The sequence below is a fragment of the Coffea eugenioides genome, chromosome 2, assembly GCF_003713205.1.
Source record: "Coffea eugenioides isolate CCC68of chromosome 2, Ceug_1.0, whole genome shotgun sequence".
NCBI lineage: Eukaryota > Viridiplantae > Streptophyta > Magnoliopsida > Gentianales > Rubiaceae > Coffea > Coffea eugenioides.
The window spans coordinates 10,647,785-10,668,709 of record NC_040036.1 but is presented as its reverse complement, the minus strand read 5'-3'; the positions used below and the strand labels follow the sequence as shown (position 1 = coordinate 10,668,709).

Sequence of the window (20,925 nt, the reverse complement as noted above, 5' to 3'; positions counted from 1 at the left end):
TTTCTTTTGACAGGAGAAACACTACTTGATGGTAGTAGCAGTAGCAGTCCGGACTCCAGTGGTTAAGTACTAAAAGTGGGATGCTTGAGTTACGCGAGGAAAAAAAGAAAAAAAAAAAAGGTGGATTTTGTGGGGATTTTCAAGCATTACAAGGGCGGTATGGACCAAAGCAAACGGGCAGTCTGATGGGGCCAGACGGAGACGAGACACAAATAGAATACACGCATGTATACACCCACTTTCTCACACACACACAACACCTGAAGCTTCGTTGCCGACCAAACCATACCAGACCAGAGCAGAGGGTGGCAGAGGGAATTGAAATTGACAAATGACAGCCAAAAGTTTCATATTAAATAATACTAATTTTTAATCAACTTGTCTTTTTAATTGAAGTAGTAGTCTTAATACAAAAATAATCTTTGCCTTGCAATAGTTTGGAGGAGGACGATATTTTCCGGAAAGCTGTTCTGTTATGCAAGATTCCATGCATCACATCCCAAATTCTGTCCAACTCTTTTTCCTTCTGATTTCTACATTTTTTTATTTTTACTGAAAATAAGAAAATACACTGCTGGTTAGGCAAGTATTTTTATTGGGTTTGAGACTCTAAATTGTGTCCCTATTAAATTCAATTGGATTGGCATGTCCTGCTCACCTCATACCATATGGGGCGCTTCCATTATCCGAATTAGGTTAAAAGAAGACATCTCATGCAATTAAAGGTGAGAAGGAATTCCCGAAACATAGGGGATAAGGGCATGAGTGTCCCAGAGAGTTTAGGTTTGGCATGATTTAGAAAGATGTTCTTTAACAAAAGCCCTCTTAATTTACCAAAAACCGGCCTCCTTAAATTACAGAAAATTAATTACCAAACATTTTAAAAGCCCCTTTTTTTTTTTGTAAACGCACCCTGGAAAGTTTAGCTAGTTTAGTAGGTTAGGCACGGTAATTCTCTGAATCAAGGACACAAATATGTCATCAAGAAGTCTTTAACTCTTAACCCCACGAGAGTGTATAATTGGCACAGTTTAGTTTGCTGCCAAAGTCCATTCATAAAAACTATCACTCTTAATTATCGGTTTTCGTTAGCTAACATCCTTCCATCACTCTTTTGACACTATTGTCTACTCTAGTAATCCTCTCCACTTGGATGTAAATTACTAATCTTGGACTTGTGTGCATATCTAGATCCTATTTTACTGGGATCCCCATCTTTTAATTATTGTCGGGTAGCCCACTCTCTCGTTTTCAGGTGATGCTCTTACGCACTTGAATATTCTATTCTACAAGTATTTCATTTTCCTGGAAACTATGTAATTTTTCTATGACATATTTGCTAACTAAATACTTTAGATGCTTATATATGGATATTTTTAAGATGCTTTAAATCCTTAGATCTTGTTTAGATCATCATTTTTTTTTCAAAAAATTTTACATTTTTTATGAAAATATTTTTTAATCTTTTTTATCTAACATATATCAAATTGTTATAGTATATTTTTTTATAAAAAATAAAAATAAAAAAAGCAATTCAAGCAGACGGTTGCATGACATTGTGAAATTATTATGGAATAATATTAAATGATACATAATGGCTTTTTTAGGAATATTAAATACTAATAATATGGTTATGTCTTCTTTATATGGTGGCCTTCAATTGCTTGATAAATGGTAGTATTAGTATATTGGTCTGCACGATCTTTAAACCCTTTTTTTTTTATCTGTCTTGTTTGTGGGGGCTTTACTAGAGCGTGGTATTCCATCAACCAACAAGCAAGTGGACGCAAGACTTCAACATCAAGACTTTGCCACATTTTATTTTATTTTTATCATGCACAGGAGCAGTGTAAAGGTTTCCCGCATTTTGACTTGTCAACGACACAAAACTAATTAAGCAACTAAGTTTACTTCATTACAGCCTTACAGGTATGTATGGTTGTAAGGAGGGTAATTAGTTTGGTTAGATGCATTTATATCGGGATATCTCCCTTAACTAATTGCCTGACTTTCGCTGTTAATCTTCTCTGAATTCTAATTAAGTTTTGGGCCAGATGCATTTAACTGTCTTCACAAAATTAATTTACCATCATCGCAATGTGAGAAAGACCCGATTCTTCAGCTTGGCATAGATTGAATTCTCAGCAGGTTTTGGGCCAAATGCATTTAACTGTCATCGCAAAATTAATTTACCATCATCCAATGTGAGAAAAACCAGATTCTTCAGCTTGACATAGATTTAGGTTACAAAGTCAAAACAGTTTTAATTTAATGAACCATGGTTAACCCATTACTAATCTTGAATTTCTTTTTCTTTTTCTTCTTTTTTTATTTCACAAGAGACCCTATGCTAAATAGGGATATAAACGAGTCTAATCAAATCGAACGTCTTAATGTTCAAACTTTTTGATTATTTTAAGGGTTAATCACATTTTATCCCCTTAAAGAATACCTCATTTCTCAGTTTACCCCCTAATCTTTAATTTTGCTCACTTAATCCCCTTTAGGACAAAATTGCCCTTGCATTATTTTGACTTTTCATTTACCTTGTTTTCCTTTCTTTTATTTCTTTTTCTCTTTCTTCTTTATTTAATTCTTCCTCTTTCCCACAAAAATCTTCACCTTAATGATTGAAATTAAAAAAGAGGAATTACAGAGATCTATCTTCTTCTTAAATGATCAAAAAAATATTCAAACCACTTTTCTTAAATACAATTTTTTTAGCCTTTCAATTCTTTCAATTTTGGGTTTTCCTCTTTCCTTTCTAGTTTCTCATTTTATTCTCAAGAAATATCATAAGATGAAATTGTTTTCCTTTCTTTTATTTCTTTTTCTCTTTCTTCTCTCTATCATCCTTCCCAATAGAAAATTCGATTTCCACAAAAATTTTTGTTTTGAGTTTGTAATCGCATATTTTTGGGCGAAGGTTTAAAAGACATCAAAAACTAATTTTGATTTTTTGTATGATGCCACGTGTCACAAATTTCAATTGATAATTATTAATCAGGTCACAATTTCATCTTAAGATATTTTCTTGGAAATAAAATGAGAAACTAGAAAGGAAAGAGGAAAACCCAAAATTAAAAGAATTGAAAGGCTAAAAAAAATTGTATTTTAGGAAAGTGATTTGAATTTTTTTTAATCATTTAAGGAAAAGATAGATATCTACAATTCCTCTTTTTTAATTTCAATCATTAAGGTGAAGATTTTTGTGGGAAAGAGGAAGAATTAAATAAAGAAGAAAGAGAAAAAGAAATAAAAGAAAGGAAAATAAGGTAAATAAGGTAAATGAAAAGTCAAAATAATGCAAGGGCAATTTTGTCCTAAAGGGGGTTAAGTGAACAAAATTAAAGGTTATGGGGTAAACTGAGAAATGGGGTATTCTTTAATGGGATAAAATGTGATTAACCCTTATTTTAATGAATTTAAGATTTTGTTCAACTTGTCTTTACTTGTCAAATCGAATTTGAACAAGTTCTTTTATCAAATTTGAATATTCTCAAATACAAAATGCTACTCAAGTTTAGTTTAATTAGTTGGCGAACAAAGTTTAAATGAGTCCTTACCAAGTCAAGTTTGGTTCTAAAATAATTTGATTCATCTTTCAACCCTAATACTAGAAAAAAGTTTTAATGGTTTTCTTAGGAATATTAAATATTGATCCATTTGAATTAGCTATTTTTGGGGTTATTTTTGAAAAATTTTACTGTAGCAGAGTTTTTAGAGTATATCTTGGGATATTTTTAGAATATATTTTGGGATATTTAAGTGTAGTAGAGTTTATAGAATATATTTTGAAATATTTTTAAAATATTAAAAAAATAGATTACTTTTTAGAGTATTTTTTAAATTTTTATAATATTTGAAAAACTAATTTTTGAAAACTGATGGATCCAAACAGACTGTCTTCTTTATATGGTGGCCTTTAATTGCTTGATAAATGGTACTAGTATAAAGGTATGCACGATCTTTGAACTTCTTTTTATGTTTTGTCTAAAAGGTGCTTATAGAGCACTCGTTAAAATATATTTCAGGTGTTATATTTTTAAAAATATAAGATTAATTATGAAAAGTAAATAAATACAAAAGAGAGTAGACAAGATTAAATATGAAAAGTATATAAATGTAAGAAAGGATAATAATTGTTACTCTGTTTATATATATGATAGGTTAAATGAATATTAGATGGATTAATGAGTGTTCAAAACCTTTTTTTTAATCTGTCTTGTTTGTGGGGGTTTTACTAGAGCGTGGTATTCTATCAATCAATGAGCAAGTGGACACAAGACTTCAACATCAAGACTTTGCTGCGTTTTATTTTTCTCCATCATGCTCAGTGTAAAGATTTCCTGTGTTTTGATTTGTCAACGACACAAAACTAATTAAGGAACGAAGTTTACTTCATTACAGGTATATATGGTTTTAAGGAGGGTAATTAATTTGGTTAGATGCATTTATCTCGGGATATCTCCCTTAACAAATCGCTTGACTTTCGCTCTTATTCTCTTTGAATTCTAAGCAGGTTTTGGGCCAGATACATTTAACTGTCTTCGCAAAACTAAATTACCATCATCGCAATTTGAGAAAGACCCGATTCTTCAGATTGACATAGACTTAGGTTACTCCAGATTAGTTAAAATAGTTTTAATTTAATGAACCATGGTTAACCCATTATTAATCTTGGATTTTCTTTTTCTTTTTCTTCTTTTTTTTTCACAAGAGACCCTATACTAGATAGAGGTTTAAACAAACCTAATCAAATCGAGCATTTTAATGTTTAAATTTATTTGATTATTTTAACGAGTTTAAAATTTTGTTCAAATTTAGCTTTATTTGTCGAATCAAGTTTGAATAAGTTTTTTCTCCAGTTTGAATATTTTCAAATATATAACACTACTTGAGTTTAGTTTAACAAGCTGGCAAACCGAGTTCAAATGATCTCCTACCAAGTCAAGTTCGATTTAACTATCAAATAGTTTGATTCATCACTCAACCCTAATATTAAGGGAAACTTTTACCCAAATAATAATGTTCCCCTCAACCGACACTAATGTTTCTACTTGTGAACGAGGTCTTGGAACATATATTTAAAGATTCAGTTATCCACAAATATAACGTAGTATAGCTCCTGTAAATTTTACACTTAATCTGAGATTTACTAGCTAAAGAACATATCTGCAAAGTTAACCGTGATGTCGTCTCAAAGTTTGGTCTTTGATGTATATATAACCACTTAATATTTTTTTTTTTGTTTCTACCATTAAAATAGGCGCTTTCATTTTCCTTGTTTATGAGTAAATATAAGCTTAGAATTAATCTTTTATACACCGACAATGTATATACCATCACCATTAGATGCATGATAATTCATCTGAATTTAAATTTAAAATTCAAATTTTGCTCATGTATCATGCATCCAACCGTGATAATGTATACACTGTCAGTGTATATAAGATTTACTCACAAAATTATTAGTATTAATTTATGCATCCCACGTAAAAGGAGCAACCTAAACCTATCCATAGGTCAGATCAAATTTTGTAATCATCAAATAAACTCTAAAAAATTGTTATTTTTATGAACAGGCGGAAAGATTATACACATCTATTTCTTATCATCTTAATTATTGTACTTTTCAAGCTGATGGGCTCTAAGCAATAGTCTCTATCAGATTAGTTAATTTACCGTATAAGTAAGCAGCGCTTCTGAATCGATGATATCACATGATACAGCCTCAGGTAGATATACACTTAGGTCTGTAGAATTATTTTTGTACGTATATAAAAGAATAGAAAGAATGAATACTAGCTAGATATTAGAATGGAATGCATAATAATGACCCCTTTGCTTTAAGATATGTAACATTGAACCTTAACCAAATCTTTAGAAAAGAAGAAGAACCTAATCAAATTATCTTAACGAAATACGATGCCATTTCATATGTGACCACTAGATGCATCGGTTTGTTAGTTCGGAACCTTAACCAAATCTTTGAAAAAGAAGAAGAACCTAATCATATTTATGTTAACGAAATGTGATGCTTTTTTATTTCATTTATGACTGGTCGATGCATGGATTTGTTAGTTGGGAAGCATTAGACTTCCCCTTTTAGATATTACAAACAAATGCATTTAAATCAAGAATATAAATTCGAAAGTTGAAGAACTCCAAAAAAAAAAAAAAAGGCAATATATGGGTGAAATCGTGAAAAGGGAGCGTAATTGAGAAGTTTCGGATTCAAACTCTTTCATTAACACTAAAAAAAAAAAAAAAAAAAAAAAAAGTTTGCAGTTGCAGAAAAAAAAGTAACAATAAAAAACTAAAAAGAGTGGAAAAGAGCATTAATAAGCTCGTAGAGAAGAGAACATAAGAAATAACTAGTATTTTAATTTTAGTGAACATAAGATTGGCTACCCACTTGCAGTTTGACATTATAATAAAACGTGGGAGATAAAAGCAAGACAGTAATTTTGGACCCAGATTTGAGGTGACATTTGGATCAATAACAAATAAATATGACATAAGGAGTAGGTTATAATAAAAGCCAAATGAAACGGCTGATGATTTTGACTTTGAATTAGCAAACAGAGAATGCTCATCTTTAAGGTAACAGCACAAAAGTCGCGTCACTCGACTGAAATTTTTTTTTTTTTTTTTTTTACAGCCAATGGAATATAATCCGCACTAATTAAATTCAAAAGCCGGTTGAGCTTCGAGGGGGTTGATGAATTACATGTTAATTAAGTTGGATGTGAAATAATCATGAAATTGGTTGGTTGATTTTGTTTCCTACGGCAACAAGTTCACTTAGGTCAAGCACTACGACAATGTGTCTTTTGACTCGTGCATTTGCCAAATGTTTCTCCATCAGTAGCTTGAGAAAAGGGCAAAATCCGCTAAAAGAAAAGTCCCTAACATATGCATCATGATGCTTGTTAGTTTTGATTAAACAGTTCAAAAACGAAGTTTTGGGGGAGAGATTGTAAGTAGAATATCATGAATTCAAGATTTTTCACTCATCAAGAAAAAAAAAAAAACGGAAAGGAACAAACTATTCTAACCGTGTAATTATGGATATTTTTACTTTTATAGTATAAAATTTGTACGCTGATCACTTGTATAACCTAAGGCTGAATTAATAGGAGGAGGTTGTTCAAATCATTGTATCTAATGCTAATTATCGTTTGATGTGGTGAATAAAATGCATATGATTTCTTTTTGAAAAAAAAAAAAAAAAAAAACATGTAGCCCCACAAAAGCCATTCACTTTATAATCTGTGAACAGAAACTCATCGTCTGTCATTTTTTTCTCATTTCAATTCTGCAGTTGCAATTATCATGTCTGGGCATTCATGTCGCGCTCTGAAGTTTAATTGTTTTGATAAGGACGTAGTGACCGAAGAAAACACGAGTTTGGACCCCAGTCCTATAAAGTAGATTGCAAGTTGTAACTTCCACCATAAAATGAGGAGAAATTAATTCTCCCACTTTTTCCCTTGTATATATATATATATTTTCCAAACGATAAAATGTTTTCCGTTGTATATTAGGAAATAAAAATTCATTAGGGTTAGAATATCACCTCTCCACTGAAATGTTTATTGAAATTAAGTTAAAGCTCAGGTTGTACTCAACCTGGTATTCATTTGAGGGAGGTAAGGCGAGAGGAACTGTAAGCAGGAGGTGATAGATTCAAAACCTCCCACTTATCCAAAAAAAAAAAATGAAGGAAAAGCTATAGTCAGTTAGGCTTTTGTAGCTTTTCTTCAATCGGCTAAATTTCGAACTTGTCAATCAAAATACCTAGATAACCTAAAAGATTAGTAACTTTTTCTTTTTGTCTCTCTTTTTTTTTAAAAAAAAAAAATTGAGGATAAAGAAATCATTTTGTGAATTTATGAGACATTCTGAAGAACCTCATCCTAAACCTTGAAAAGGACCTCTTAACCAGACATATTATTTTTGTCATGTCATCTCCAAAAAATAAATGAAGATGTGCATATGCAAAGACATATAAGCAACAAATGGACTTGGATCAAAGACAAAGAAATGAAGTGGAAGACTTTTTTAAAAAAACATGGGATAAGGCCATACATGTCAAGCTCATCCTCCCTTATAAATTCGTCTCTATCCCCACTCTCTCGACCCCAAAAAAAAAAAAAAAAAAAACAATAATGTCTTTTGATTTACCCCATAATAATGAATGATAATATAGTTTGTTGCGCATTGAATAATAATAAATACTAGTATTAGGAGTCATTGTCTTAACACATTCATTTGCTTACCACCAACACAACACAAACATTTAACCACATCCATTTTTCCCCTCCATGCGTACAAGGACTTGTTTGTCGTTTGATGATTTGGAAGTTGATACGGTTGCCCCTGTATTGTACCAAATGCTGTATGGCTTTTACGTACCTCTAGGCGCTTCAACCCAAATAAGTAGCTCTTTAATTTGCGGATACTTAGTACTACTGTTTTTAACTATTGAGGTCCAGAAAATTTGCATCTTTTGGGAATGTTTGTCCAGTCTCTCTCTTTTTCTTTTTTCTTTTTTTTGGTCCAGTCTTGATTTGGAACAGCATATTTATTCTTTCGCAACAGCATATTTTTGTCATAGTATGCGCAATAACATTCATTATCCCATTTTGGTTTGAACATTCTCTCAATTTAATTCTATCTTTTAAAAAAACAAAATTTTAACATGGAAACCAGGTACTTAAAAGTTAAAACTGTTTAGCACTTTCAGTCTCACTTTGTTGGTGGTACACTTGATACATATAGAGATATATATAAGTACGTAACTATCCGCATATTAGACAAACTCATGGCTGAGTTGCCATTAGCTTTCTACCTGTATACTACCGCCTTTCCGCAATTAATAGTACTTGCAAAACAACAAATTAGACAATCCTAGTTATTTGATTGTAAGTTATTTGAAATGTTTTTACTGTAACATTTTTTGTGATGTGATATATGTGAGATAAAAAGGTAATTGGGAAGATAAAAAGATATATTGAAAATTGTAATGATGATGTAAGCAAATATATTTGGGGAAATAATCAGCTGTCCAAACAAACCTAAGCTAGCGGCTATGATATTAGATGATGTATGAGCTGATAAGATGAGACATGAGTGCTAGTTTTTGTTTTCCTATTCTTTGATCTCTACATTTCTTGTAAATCTCATGCTCCTAATTTGTTGTAAAGAGACCTAGTATTGACAACAAAATCAATAACAATTAAGAATATTTGTTTTGCAATTACAATAAAAGAACACATGTTATGCGAACAAAGTTTTAAAATTTCATGTATAACTCTTCTAAGTAATCAAATTGACACCAAAACCCACATCTAGATCTAGATTCAACAACGTCCCACAAATTTGGATCTAAATATGCTCTGATAGACCCCTCGGCTCCAAATTTGGGTTTGGTAATATTGGTTTTTTTTTTAATCCTTCCCCCCCTCTCCCCAAATCTGAAATCCTTTCCTTCCCCCAGACCTGACAGTCAGGTTCAAACCCTAATTTATCAAACGGGGACATGATGCCCCTAGCCAGTAGCCCCAAGTAACGTTTCTTAGTTTTGGTAATACTAGTTAGTAGATCACGTCTTGATCTCCCAATTTTAACCCAGATCTAAGCCACTTATAACCCTATAGTTGGCAAAAAAAAAGAAATTTAGTCATAGTTTGTACGAGACAAAAACTTCAAATTGAACGCATTTTGGACTAAAGTGGTTTTTTTTTTTTGGGGTCAGAAAGCAACCATCCATTTTAGTATACGAATTTAATGGCTTGCAAGAATACTAGCAAAGCATGGTTAATTAGGATTTTAGGACGAAAAAGAAGAATAAGAGATGCAGGAAGGTGGTGCAGTTAGTTTTTGGTTAGGTTCAAGGTGATCCCCCAAGGTAGTTACTTGAACTACATGGACGATCGAGTTGCCATACGAACCAAAAATATCAAATACACTAATTGCTACGATAACTAACTAATTCATGGACAGCTAGAGGACAAATTCATGGTGAAGTAACCTTGTTTTGACTTGTTCTTCTTCTTCTCTCTCTTTTCTTAACATGTTTTGTCTTCTTTTACACTTTGAAACAGTAATAGAGCACGCTTATCAGACAATTCTAGCTGTAAATTAGGTCCACATAACATTTGAAGCGAGGGACCATTATACATCATCTTTGGCAGGGTTTTAGAGTCAATAAATAAATGAACGTGGAAGCTAATACACACACACACACACACACAGATCACAAGTACTTATAATTTACACAAATTAACACTTAGAATCTCAATTGGTGAGTGTAGTACTGGGATTTCTGTTAAAAGAAAAATCAAAATCTTAACCCCATACCAAAAAGGGACCAAAACAAAATAGACAGAGAAAGAGAGAGAACGAAAGAAAAGAAAAGAAAAACCTATTAGTAATTAGATTATGAATAATATTTGATGACCATTCAGCATTTAGCATAAGCATTTCGCCCGTCGGCCTTACAAGTATCATCAACCATGCACTCATTTACATATATACGTACATACATACATATATTATATGATTTATACAAAGCAATAATTGGCCATAATCAACGAGTAGGATGATGCTACCGGAGGTTCAAAAAAGGATTAAAGATCAAGCCCAAAGGTGTTAATATATACTACTATATTATGAATTGATCTTGAAGTTTTTTTTTTTTTTTCTTCTTAGAGGGAACAAGCTGATTTAACATTAATTGCCTGTATGTAACCTCGAATATAACTTGTCAAACAAAACATAAATGCATAGGGGCCCAAGCACTAATTATTTGAGCCACGATTATTTTCCACTTTGTGCGACGACAATAGCATTTGGGAAGTTCTGTAGTGTGATGTGATATTAGATGAAGGTATCTTTCCCAAGGGAGGCCCTTTTCTGTGGCCGATACAATGTTGTTCAACTAATCACCATTGGCCCTCTTCATGTTGTCGGTTTTGCTATTGCCTGATGCCTCGTCTGTGTCACCTGTTTGCCTCCATTTATAGTGCCATTATTGTGTTCCATGTACTAATATATGGACCAATTATAACTTGCATTTTCCTTTTTCATTTTTTTGGGTTCTTTATTTAAGCAAAGTTTTAGGTCTGGCTAATGCCTTTAGAAAACAGTTTTTTTTAAGAGAAAAAAAAATTATTATAAGCATTAAGTTTTAGATTTTTTTTTCTTGGTGGGAAGCCAAAAGTTGTTTCTGAAAGGTGCTAGAGCGCTACTACTCTAGCAAGCTTTATTTAGCTTAGAATAGATTAAGAGTGAATCTTATATATATTGATGACGGTGTATACACTATCACCGTTGGATATATGATACATATGCAAAATTTGAGTTTTAAATTCAATTTGAGTTATGTATTATGCGTCTAATGGTGAAAGTGTATATACCGTCAGTGTATAGAAGATTAATTCTTAAACGTATAAGTTAATTAACGATACTAATCACCCTGTATAATCCAAAGACAAACCAAGCCCGAATTTCATAACGAGGATCCTAAATTGGGAGCCCGAATTTCGTCAGGCGGATGAAACTGTAAGTTTCAGGATCCAACAACTTTGGGGCGCCCCCATAACGGACTGGGCTTTTGACATTGATGTCCACTCCTGAAATATTACTTACTGCAACTCTTTCCGGGCTTCTTGGCCCAATTACTTAACGCTTCAGAAAGAACTTGGCTGCTTTTGTTTGGTTTAAGATAAGATTCTCAATTCGAGGTTGGATTTAGTATTTCTTTTTCTATTTTTCGGGTAAAATATGTAGTAAAATTTAAGGGGAGCTTGGATATTTTAGAAACAGATTTATGAAGCACGTCTGTGATCAAGATTTTTGATGGATAAATTTGTTTGATATGGTGAGTTATCCTAATAAAACTATCAAGCTTAAAATGGATTAAAAGATAAAAGATTGCAACTCCCCTTCTGAGTTTAACCTCCCAGATTCATTATCAACAAGCAGCGTTCATCAAGTTTATTTAGTGTTTATCAACTTTACTCTCTTTCTGTAAGTGAGTGAGAGGTTTTGAATCCAAAATCTTTTACTTACAATCTCTTTCATCCTACCATTCAATTCAACCATCTCTCCAAGCATTCATCAACTTAATTATTAGTAGAGTATCACTTTGAGATTTTCTCGTGGATCCCTCAAGAATTTGTGATCCTTCCAAAGGCTAATTACATAAGTTGACAATTATTAACCAACACAGTTAAAAAAAAAAATGTACCTGTTTCTCACAATAAAGGAAAAAGGAACCAAGATGTTCATATTCTTAAGTGTTCACTTTTCAGCCTAAGAAAAAATGTACTCCTCGTACCGTCGGTACTAACGGCTAAATTTGACGAATATTCTTAAACGTAACACTCTATTTTCTGTTACGGGCCTTGTTCGTGACAATATATTATTGAGGGGTCAAAAGAGTGCAATGATAATAGTTTAGTGGTCAGGAGGGTATATATATATATATATATTTTTTCGGAGACGACAACCGTTGTATAACCTAATCTATTCTACACTAAAGGGGAGGGAGCGGACAGAAGGAGATCCATGAATAATCCGGAGGGGACTGAATTACCACCGGATCAAACGGGTGTACAACACACCCGCATGAATTTTTTTAAACAAACCACTTAAATGTAGTATTTTGGTGGAAGGCTAGGGTTGCCACCCCACCAAGCTAGGTGGTGGCCATTTCCTCCCCGCAAAAACACAAACTTGGTCAGGAGGGTATATTCCTCCCCGCAAAACACAAACTTGAAGCAGAAAATGCTGAGAGAGAGTGGATTAATCATTAATCCAGAGAGAGGAGAAGTGGTCGTCGGCAATGAATCACCAGGTTCAATTGCCTGGTGTCCTGTTTCGTGGTTCGTCCTTTAGGAGGGAATAGTCAGTAGTGTAGCCCTCCCTCGATAATGGAATTAGCTGCTACGCACTCACGTACTATTCTGGAAAACTGACTTCACAAGCTTAATAGCTGTCTTCTTCATGAATATGAATCAGAATCAGAATCAGAATCAGTCAGTCAAGACTTTAAAGCATCGAACGCCCTTGAACATCACATGCAACAGTACATTCTGGCAGCTGCAGCTGCTGGTCTCTGTTGAAGATGACAAAAAAGTCCTCATCTGCTCGATCAATTTCTAATGCCCACAATCTACCCTTTTTTTTTTTTTGTATCCTTGTCAAAATTACCCACAATCTACTTGCCTACTTCTACAACTGCTACTTATTCGTAGGAGTATTTCTTTCTGCCACTGGCTTCTCTGCATTATCCAGTGCATTTAGTACATAATAATTTCTTTTCGTCCCAGTTTTGATCTTTGTTTTTCCCATGCTATTCGTATTATTCTTTTTCTCTTCCCCATGACACAGTCGAACCCATGAGACTGATTTTAATTTTGGATTAAAAATTTAGGCACCATCCAAAGTTACCGGAGTGCGTTCATTTTCATGATATTTTACATTTAACCAATCTTTGCTATTGGAAGGCAGCCAGCAAATGAAAGAAGGCATCAACACAGGCAGGGAGGAAATTTTGGAGCTCGAAGAAACTTGCAGCAGATCTAGACTTCTAAGAAAGAGTAAAATAACTAAAGACTCTAATTTAAAAGCAGTCTCATTTTCAGAGTTTCCTACAAGCACATGAACTGCAAAAAGAATTCCCATTAAGGCTGGGAAGAGAACACTGACCCAAAAAGAGCAGAAAGAGAACACTGACCCCAAATACCTATTAACTTTAAAGGACCTAAACAACATCGCTAAAGCTGAGCCCTAGCCCTAAAACTCCCCATTATCTCTTTTATCAGTTTTTTAGTACCTTCTCATATCATTCCTTCTCCCTAATAGCTAAATATGGTCACCTATGCTCCTATCCCTCCCCCATTACATCTCTGTACAAAGAACCAACGAACGAAGAAATGGAAATACAGTAAGAGAACAGCAAGAGGACTAAATGAAAAGAGGCAGAGAAGAAAAATGACTTCCAAGGAAGCCATTCTCTGCTCCTAATCTCAAATGTATTCTAGCGAGGGTTTACTCTCTGGAACTAGCTCTCTTCCGGCAGCTGAGGCTTTTGCTGCAGTCCCCACTGTAGTGTTTTCCTCAACAACCTTGACCCTCATCTCAAGAACCTTCTTGTGAGAATTTGAATGCAGGGACGGCACAAATGTGGGACTTGCTGCAGGGCGATATTCTGGAAAGAGACGGCCGGATTTGTAGCGAACACCACATGCATTACAGAGCGTTTTTGGCCCCATAGGCCCAGCCCTCCACTGAGGAGTCTTTGTTATCTCACAGTGCATGCATTTCCTCACAGCTTGTGATGCTGAATTCTGATTTATCTCCATCGGGCCCAGAGGAACAGTCAATTTGATTTTCTTTTTCTTCTTATGCTCTCCTCCAGCAGGCTTGGGGAACTTCCTCACAAATTCAGACTCCGCAAAATTCTCCGATTCTGAAGAAACTCCAGGAGCAAGAAACAAATGAGGAGTCTCGCTGAAGGAGGCCGGCGGAGAGATAAGTTGAATAGCCGGGCGGGGGTTAAAGGTTGCCGGGCGCGGACGTTTACTACGAGCACGTTGTGGTCCACGGTGGTTGGGGCTAAGCGGTATAGCTTTCCCCCCTGAGCAGGAGGAGCTGCTGCTGCTGCTGCTACTTTCAAGCACAGAAACAGGGCTGGAGGTTTGAAATTGGTTGCAGGGATTGTCTTTGTTGACAGATGAATTATCTTTGCTAAGAGTCATCCCTCCACCAGAGAAGGAATCCTCCACGAAGGTTGAAAGCCATTCAAGTTGTACAATGTCCTCGTACTGCAAGAAAATCAATGTAAAGACATCAACAGAGAGACTTGGATAAAGATGAGTTGATGAAAATATTAGTCTCATGAACCATCATCAGCTTGAGAAAATGGAAGAAACTTTAATTTGACAAACGGGCACAAATGGGAAACATGAAGTTTCAACACATGATTCCCATTACATCTCTGCATTGACCAGCCCAATCGAGATCAAAATATTCGAATTTTAAAAAACAACTTCAAACAATTAAGATATCGCTTTCCAAACACTCTATTACTACCATTTAACAGGCCGGACCTTTCAATCCTACAACCTTCTCAGCGCCTGTGCATAGAACAAGATTCGTAACCGTTAAGATTAACAGAAACGAATAACTCAGAGTAACTCATGACTCTGACGAATAACAAGATTCAAAGTTGATGGGCAGAAATTAACATCATATCTCATCCATGACAAATGACTACACAACAACGCAATTGTTGCACTCCATCCACAACAAAACAAAAACCCACAAAGAAGTGACAGAATTATTTTAATCAATAACCGTCAAAGCATAAGGTCACATGCATCAGACAACTTTCAAATATTGATGTTCAATGCAATGTTCAAATATTACCACAATTGATCAAACAATTGAGGCAGATTCACTATCTAAAACTTTCTAAAACCATGCATCACATTCCAATGCTGCCATTTATCGAATGTGGAAAGGTAATGCTAATGATTACCGGAACAGAGAGCTCCGCAGAAAGGTCAGAAGCCGAATTGCTGGTATTGCCGGTGAAAAGGGTGTCGGTGTCCGGCAAGGCTTCATCCCAAAGGCTAGGAAAATTCTTGCAGTCACCAGAGCCAACAAGGCCGTTACCACACTCATTCTCAGGAGGGAATTCAATCAAGTCATCAATGTGATCAAAGAAGCTTCCGCAGTCTATCTCATCCACAAAATTTGGATTCATTCTTCTAAATCCTGGACTCCTTCAGAATTCTACCTGAAAAGGTTTGGAAAACAGAATATAAATGGATAGGTAACACAAAATTAACATGTTAAAATTCCAGAAGGCAATTAATTAATGAGGATAAAAAAAAAATGAAATGTTTCGGTTTTGCTATCTTGGATTGGAGGGGCCACCTTAAAACATGGCAGTAAAAGAGATTCGATTTTCGAATCAAATTTGGATTTTTGCATAATTATTACAAGAAATAAGATGCTGACATAGAGATTCCCATAATCTTTACTGCGAACCCAGGAGCATGGCATGTGAGAAAGCACCGACAAAAGGCATTCAACTCTCTCTCGCAAAATTCGCATTTTTTTAAAAAAACAAAAAAAAAAATGAGAACATTCATGCACCGACATGCAAACTTTTGAAGCTAACCTTGAGGTTTTCAGCATGCAAGCAAAAAACAAAATGCAGAACGCTTCCCAGGGTGCAAAATTGTCTAATTTTACATGCAAAATGGAACAAAACGTCAGGTGCAGAAAATTAGAAAGGAAAAAAAATGCAGAGAGTGAAATAAATCATCCAGTGTTTGAAAAACTGAAGGGTTAAAATGAAAAAGATTGAAACTTTGGTAATTTTGGCCCTTGAAACTAAAAAGAAAAGAAATAACTATAAAGACTCAAACTTTACATGTTCATACTCTTCCCCTTGGTCTGCATCTCCCAAATTCTCAAAAACAGCCCAGGAAAATGGATTTTCAGAGGGTAAATTTTCAAAAAAGGAAACATTTTTAGCCCTTTATGTGCCATAAGTAGAAAAAGAATTGCAGAAAATGCAGAATCAAACCTGAATGGAATGCCCCGAAAAATTCTCCCGCCTAAACGACTTCCCTACTCCTTAGTAACAACAGCAGGAAACTGGAGAAGTCTAATGAAATTCGCCTCTGGCACAAGTTTCAAAAAAATCCCAGTTGAAGGAATTCAGAAGAAGAAGAAGAAGAAAACCGGAAAAGAGGAAGAGACAAACAAAAAAACAGCCAAAACCCACAAAAACCCTTTAAACTATTCCTCCATTACACTCACTTTCTTTTGTACCACTAATAGTACTAGCTATCGTTGCTACAAATATATGAAGCTGGAAAAAAGAGAGAAAAAGAAAGAAAGAAAGAGAGACAGAGAGAAAGAGTGAAGTGAATTGAAGAGGAAATAGCAGAATGGAACTCAAGGCTAAAAAGGCAGGGTGGGGGTGGGAGAGAGTAATGGGGTATTATGGTAGGTGAAGCTCTCGCTTCATTGCTAGCTGTCCTTTAACACACATCCTTCACTGTCGTGATGTTTAAGTCTTCTTCAATTCAATCACACACACACTATTCTCATACTCATCGGCAAAACCATTCCTTTTCTTCTCCTCCTTTTTTTTTTTTTTCCATTTCTTTTGATTGATTTTTTTTTTTTTTTTTTTTTTGGATTTGTGTCTTTCTCTCTCCTCTGATTGCACACGGGTCCCACACTCTCCTCACCACCGCGCCTTCTTCATTTAATTTTCAACCTTGCTTCACATCTATACACACACGCGTACTCATATACGTATCTATGTGGACATGTATTATACTAGTCTCAGTACTTATCTGTACCTGTGCTGGGAGTGGTGTGTAATTGTTTGCAACTTTAGTGCGAGATTGATCCAAGTGAGAAATTTTGTAAATGTTGAAAAAAATGATCAAAAGAAGAAAATTTTGTAATTACCCTATTGTTGTCGAGTAATGTGAGTGAGCACATTAATTTGTAGTGTGGATATTTCCTTAGGCTTTTTCTTGGTTAAAAAAGTTATAGATGGAGAAAGTGTACTTCATTTTTCATTGTTAAACGTTTATATTGTAAAATAAGTAAGTACATGATCAACAAATTTGTCAGAGACATTTGTGAAATCATGAATCTCTCTCATTCATTTAGGAAAAAGATATTGCATTATTTGTACAGAAAAAAAAAACGTGATCAATCATAGTGTCACGTATTGTTTATCAAAAAAAGTAATTAGTATGTGAAAAAAATCGTGTTCCAGATAACTTCTTCCTCTATTCGAGATATTGTTCTTTCATCACCGAGCATTAATCTTTAAAAAGAAAATTGCAGGGATAAAAAGATCTCCTAAGTCTATTTATTTTAGTACAATTAAAGAAACCTATAAAAATGCACTACATTGTCTTATCTCATCTAAATAAAAATCATTTAGTATATATTAGCTTTAACCAATGATTGGAAATTGGGTGGTCAAAGGGTGTAACATCGTGCTTTAAGAGTTGTACGTGCCTTTGCCATACACAACTTTAGAGCCGGGGGGTTGGGCGCAAATTCTACTTTGGGTATGTGCCATCGTGGGCTGTAATTCCAATTGAAAACCGAAAAAGAAAAGAACAAAACTTAACCGCGTTGTTTCAGTTCTAGAAGGGAAAAAATGACTTTTCTCATGATCCTTCTAAATTCTAATATAACCGCCGTTTAGTCTGACGCAAGTAATCTAGCTGGACTAGATGAGGGAAGTTCCTCCGTGGCTTTTATGATTTCTGCATATCATAAGAAGCGTGGACGCACGATCCAATGAAATTCATCCACTTAGGCTGATTTATCGTCACCTCAACCAATCACACCGATGCCTTCAAATGCAATGCATTAACACATCTACATAGCGCGTAAAGCACAGAGGGCAATATAGTAGTGCCACCGTGTATTTACAAAGTGAAAATAAACGTTACCGGTAGTAGTAAATCTTGACGGTAAATTTTGCAGTGCCTACAACTTGTACGTTACAATGGAAAGCAAGTAATATCATTGACGGCAAGCACAAGGATCTCATGAATGAAAACCGTTCAAAAAAAATGATGAAATATCTCATTGAGAAGCATCATTTAGAATATCTTAAGATTTTGATTTTTAAGATGTATTGTATTTGTTAAATTACAGATATGTAACTTTTAATTGCATGCATGTTTAACCTACGATTGTGTGGCAGTGATGTAAATCAAATGGTACTTAACGGGTTTTCAATAATCAGTTAAAAAAACTTACTTTTTATCAAAAAAAAAAAAATCTACTTACACTTAACCCACGTATAAACTTATTGTAAAGATTTAATATACAGATTGAAGAAAAGAACAGGGTAGTGTTTAGCATATCAAAACTAGAATAAACAAGGTAAAGAAAAGAATGATTATCCAATATAAGTTTGATAGCCACTATTTTGGTTGATTCTTTTTGGCTAAGTTTCCACGTTCCAAACGAAAATATTCAAGTTAATCTTCATAAGTTAATCTTTAGCATAGGAAGGATGGATATTATTAGTATCCAAAGCAACCAGAAAAGCTTTTCTTGATCGGAATCGATATTTTGATCTTTTATTCCTGAAATTGTAAAAAATATTGAATTCCTGAATTTTTCATATTAACAACTATCTTCATTTCTTCCTCATTAAGATTGGGCTAAAGTTTTCAATTTAAAATTTCTACTGAATTTGACACACTAAAGTTTTACTGAATAATATTATTATTTGCGAGTCTTTGTTGCCATTAAACGTTTCATAGTAATCAAGTGGAATTATTAAAAAAAAAAAAAGGCTTCTCTTAAATATCCTTCCTAGATTATAACTAAAATTCTTTTTTTTTTTTTGCCCTTTTTCGTTTTCTTGTTTCAGTTAGGGCAAAAGAAAGTTTCAACAAAAGTGAATCCACGGCTGAAAGCTTGTCTTGTTTTGGGGCTCATAGGAATATTTTTCTCTTGGGGTAAAAAAAAAAAAAAGAAGAATACATATCTTTCTCTTGGGAATGAGTTACAAGAGGAGACTCAAAGGAATCATATGACCATATTGGATGGTTTCCATGTCTTCGATCACCTTTTACCATCTTTTAACTGACTTGAGGTGTACTCCATGCATCATTCCTCTTTAGAATACTCTCCCTTCGATATACAAAGTGAGGCATGTATAAACATTATTATTGATATGATGAGACATTCATTGAATAGTAAGTTGAGCTTCATGCATTCTTCCCCTTTCAACTTACTTTTCTTTTTTTTTTTTTTTTAACCCCTTTCAACTTACTTGGTTTGCACTCTTTGAATCACTTCCTTCTAAAAGACTTCTCCTCCCTTTCTGAAAGTATTTGGTCCTAAAACCATACCTTTTTGATAGTGCATTGCACTACCGTTGAACTTCAGCAAATATATATATATTGCCATCATGAATTTAAACACTTGCTAGTTCTTTAATCGTACGTAAATGATATGGTCAAAAGCTGGCTACCTTGTTGTCTTGAGACTAACCAAACAGTAGCAGCCATGTACCGGTTAAAAATAATGTTTTACTGGGATTTACTTGAGAAGTGAAATGTGCAGATGCTTATCAAGATAGGTTTTATATTTAGTTGAGCAAAAGAAATTTCTGGTACAAACCATGATTTTGCATTTGGTTACTTTCCTTCAAAGATAAGATATGAAGTTGTTATGGGATATATGTTCAGCAAAACCTTATGATAATTACTTGATTATCATGTCATGCTCAAGAATGTCCATCTTATGCTCATCACCGGCTTTGCTGAAGGTCCTAGACTTCTACTTTCAAATGCCCTCAAATCTGCATCAAATCATCAACACCCCAACAAAAAACAAGAAAAAAGAAAATCCCTCATATTTTTTTTTTTTAAAAAAAAAAAGAGAAAAGAATAACGTTATAAAAGTGACTGAGTAGAAAATCGAAAGCAACTAATCTGCGAAGCAATAATATTCTAATTTGCATATTTGTCGGTAAACGCTATCTTTTGTTTTGCAAATTTCTGCTGTTCTCTTTTCGGGCAGAGAAATGTCTCTTTCAATTTTAAAACTTGTGTAATGAGGAAAGGGAAATGAACTCAATCAAGGGGACTGAGATTCATGACCTTTATTCTGCACCGGGAAATTGACTGCCAGAAAAACCCGGGGAAAACTTCGAATGTTTGTTGTGTTTAGATTGTATTTTTCATGATTTTTCATGGAAAAATTACTGTAGCGATTTAATATATGTGAGAGAAAAAGGTAATAGGGAAATGTGATCACGGAAAACGACGTAATTTTTCGACGGAAAATCGCAATCCAAACAAGGCCATAGAGACTCTCTTTAAACCCAACCCA

At 34.2% G+C, this 20,925-nt stretch overlaps 1 protein-coding gene across 2 annotated transcripts; it reads right to left on the bottom strand.

The window, feature by feature from the left end:
* Positions 1-13,596: 13,596 nt before the first annotated feature.
* On the bottom strand, positions 13,597-17,075 carry LOC113760528 (GATA transcription factor 8-like). 2 transcript variants are annotated; one of them, XM_027303149.1, is made up of 3 exons: positions 16,616-17,075; positions 15,557-15,817; positions 13,597-14,840 (listed from the first exon to the last, which is right to left on the bottom strand). In XM_027303149.1, the coding sequence occupies exons 2-3, from the start codon at positions 15,782-15,784 to the stop codon at positions 14,043-14,045; spliced, it is 1,026 nt and encodes a 341-aa protein (XP_027158950.1). In that variant the 5' UTR covers positions 15,785-15,817; positions 16,616-17,075; the 3' UTR covers positions 13,597-14,042. The 2 variants fall into 2 exon arrangements, with proteins under 2 accessions (XP_027158950.1, XP_027158951.1); XM_027303150.1 differs by lacking the exon at positions 16,616-17,075 and adding an exon at positions 16,205-16,286.
* Positions 17,076-20,925: the final 3,850 nt, after the last annotated feature.

Coding starts and splice junctions, on each gene's coding strand:
- LOC113760528 (XM_027303149.1), bottom strand. CDS start 15,784: ATGAATCCAAATTTTGTGGATGAGATAGACTGCGGAAGCTTCTTTGAT. Junction 14,841..15,556: donor CTGCGGAGCTCTCTGTTCCG/GTAATCATTAGC, acceptor ATTTTCTTGCAG/TACGAGGACATTGTACAACT.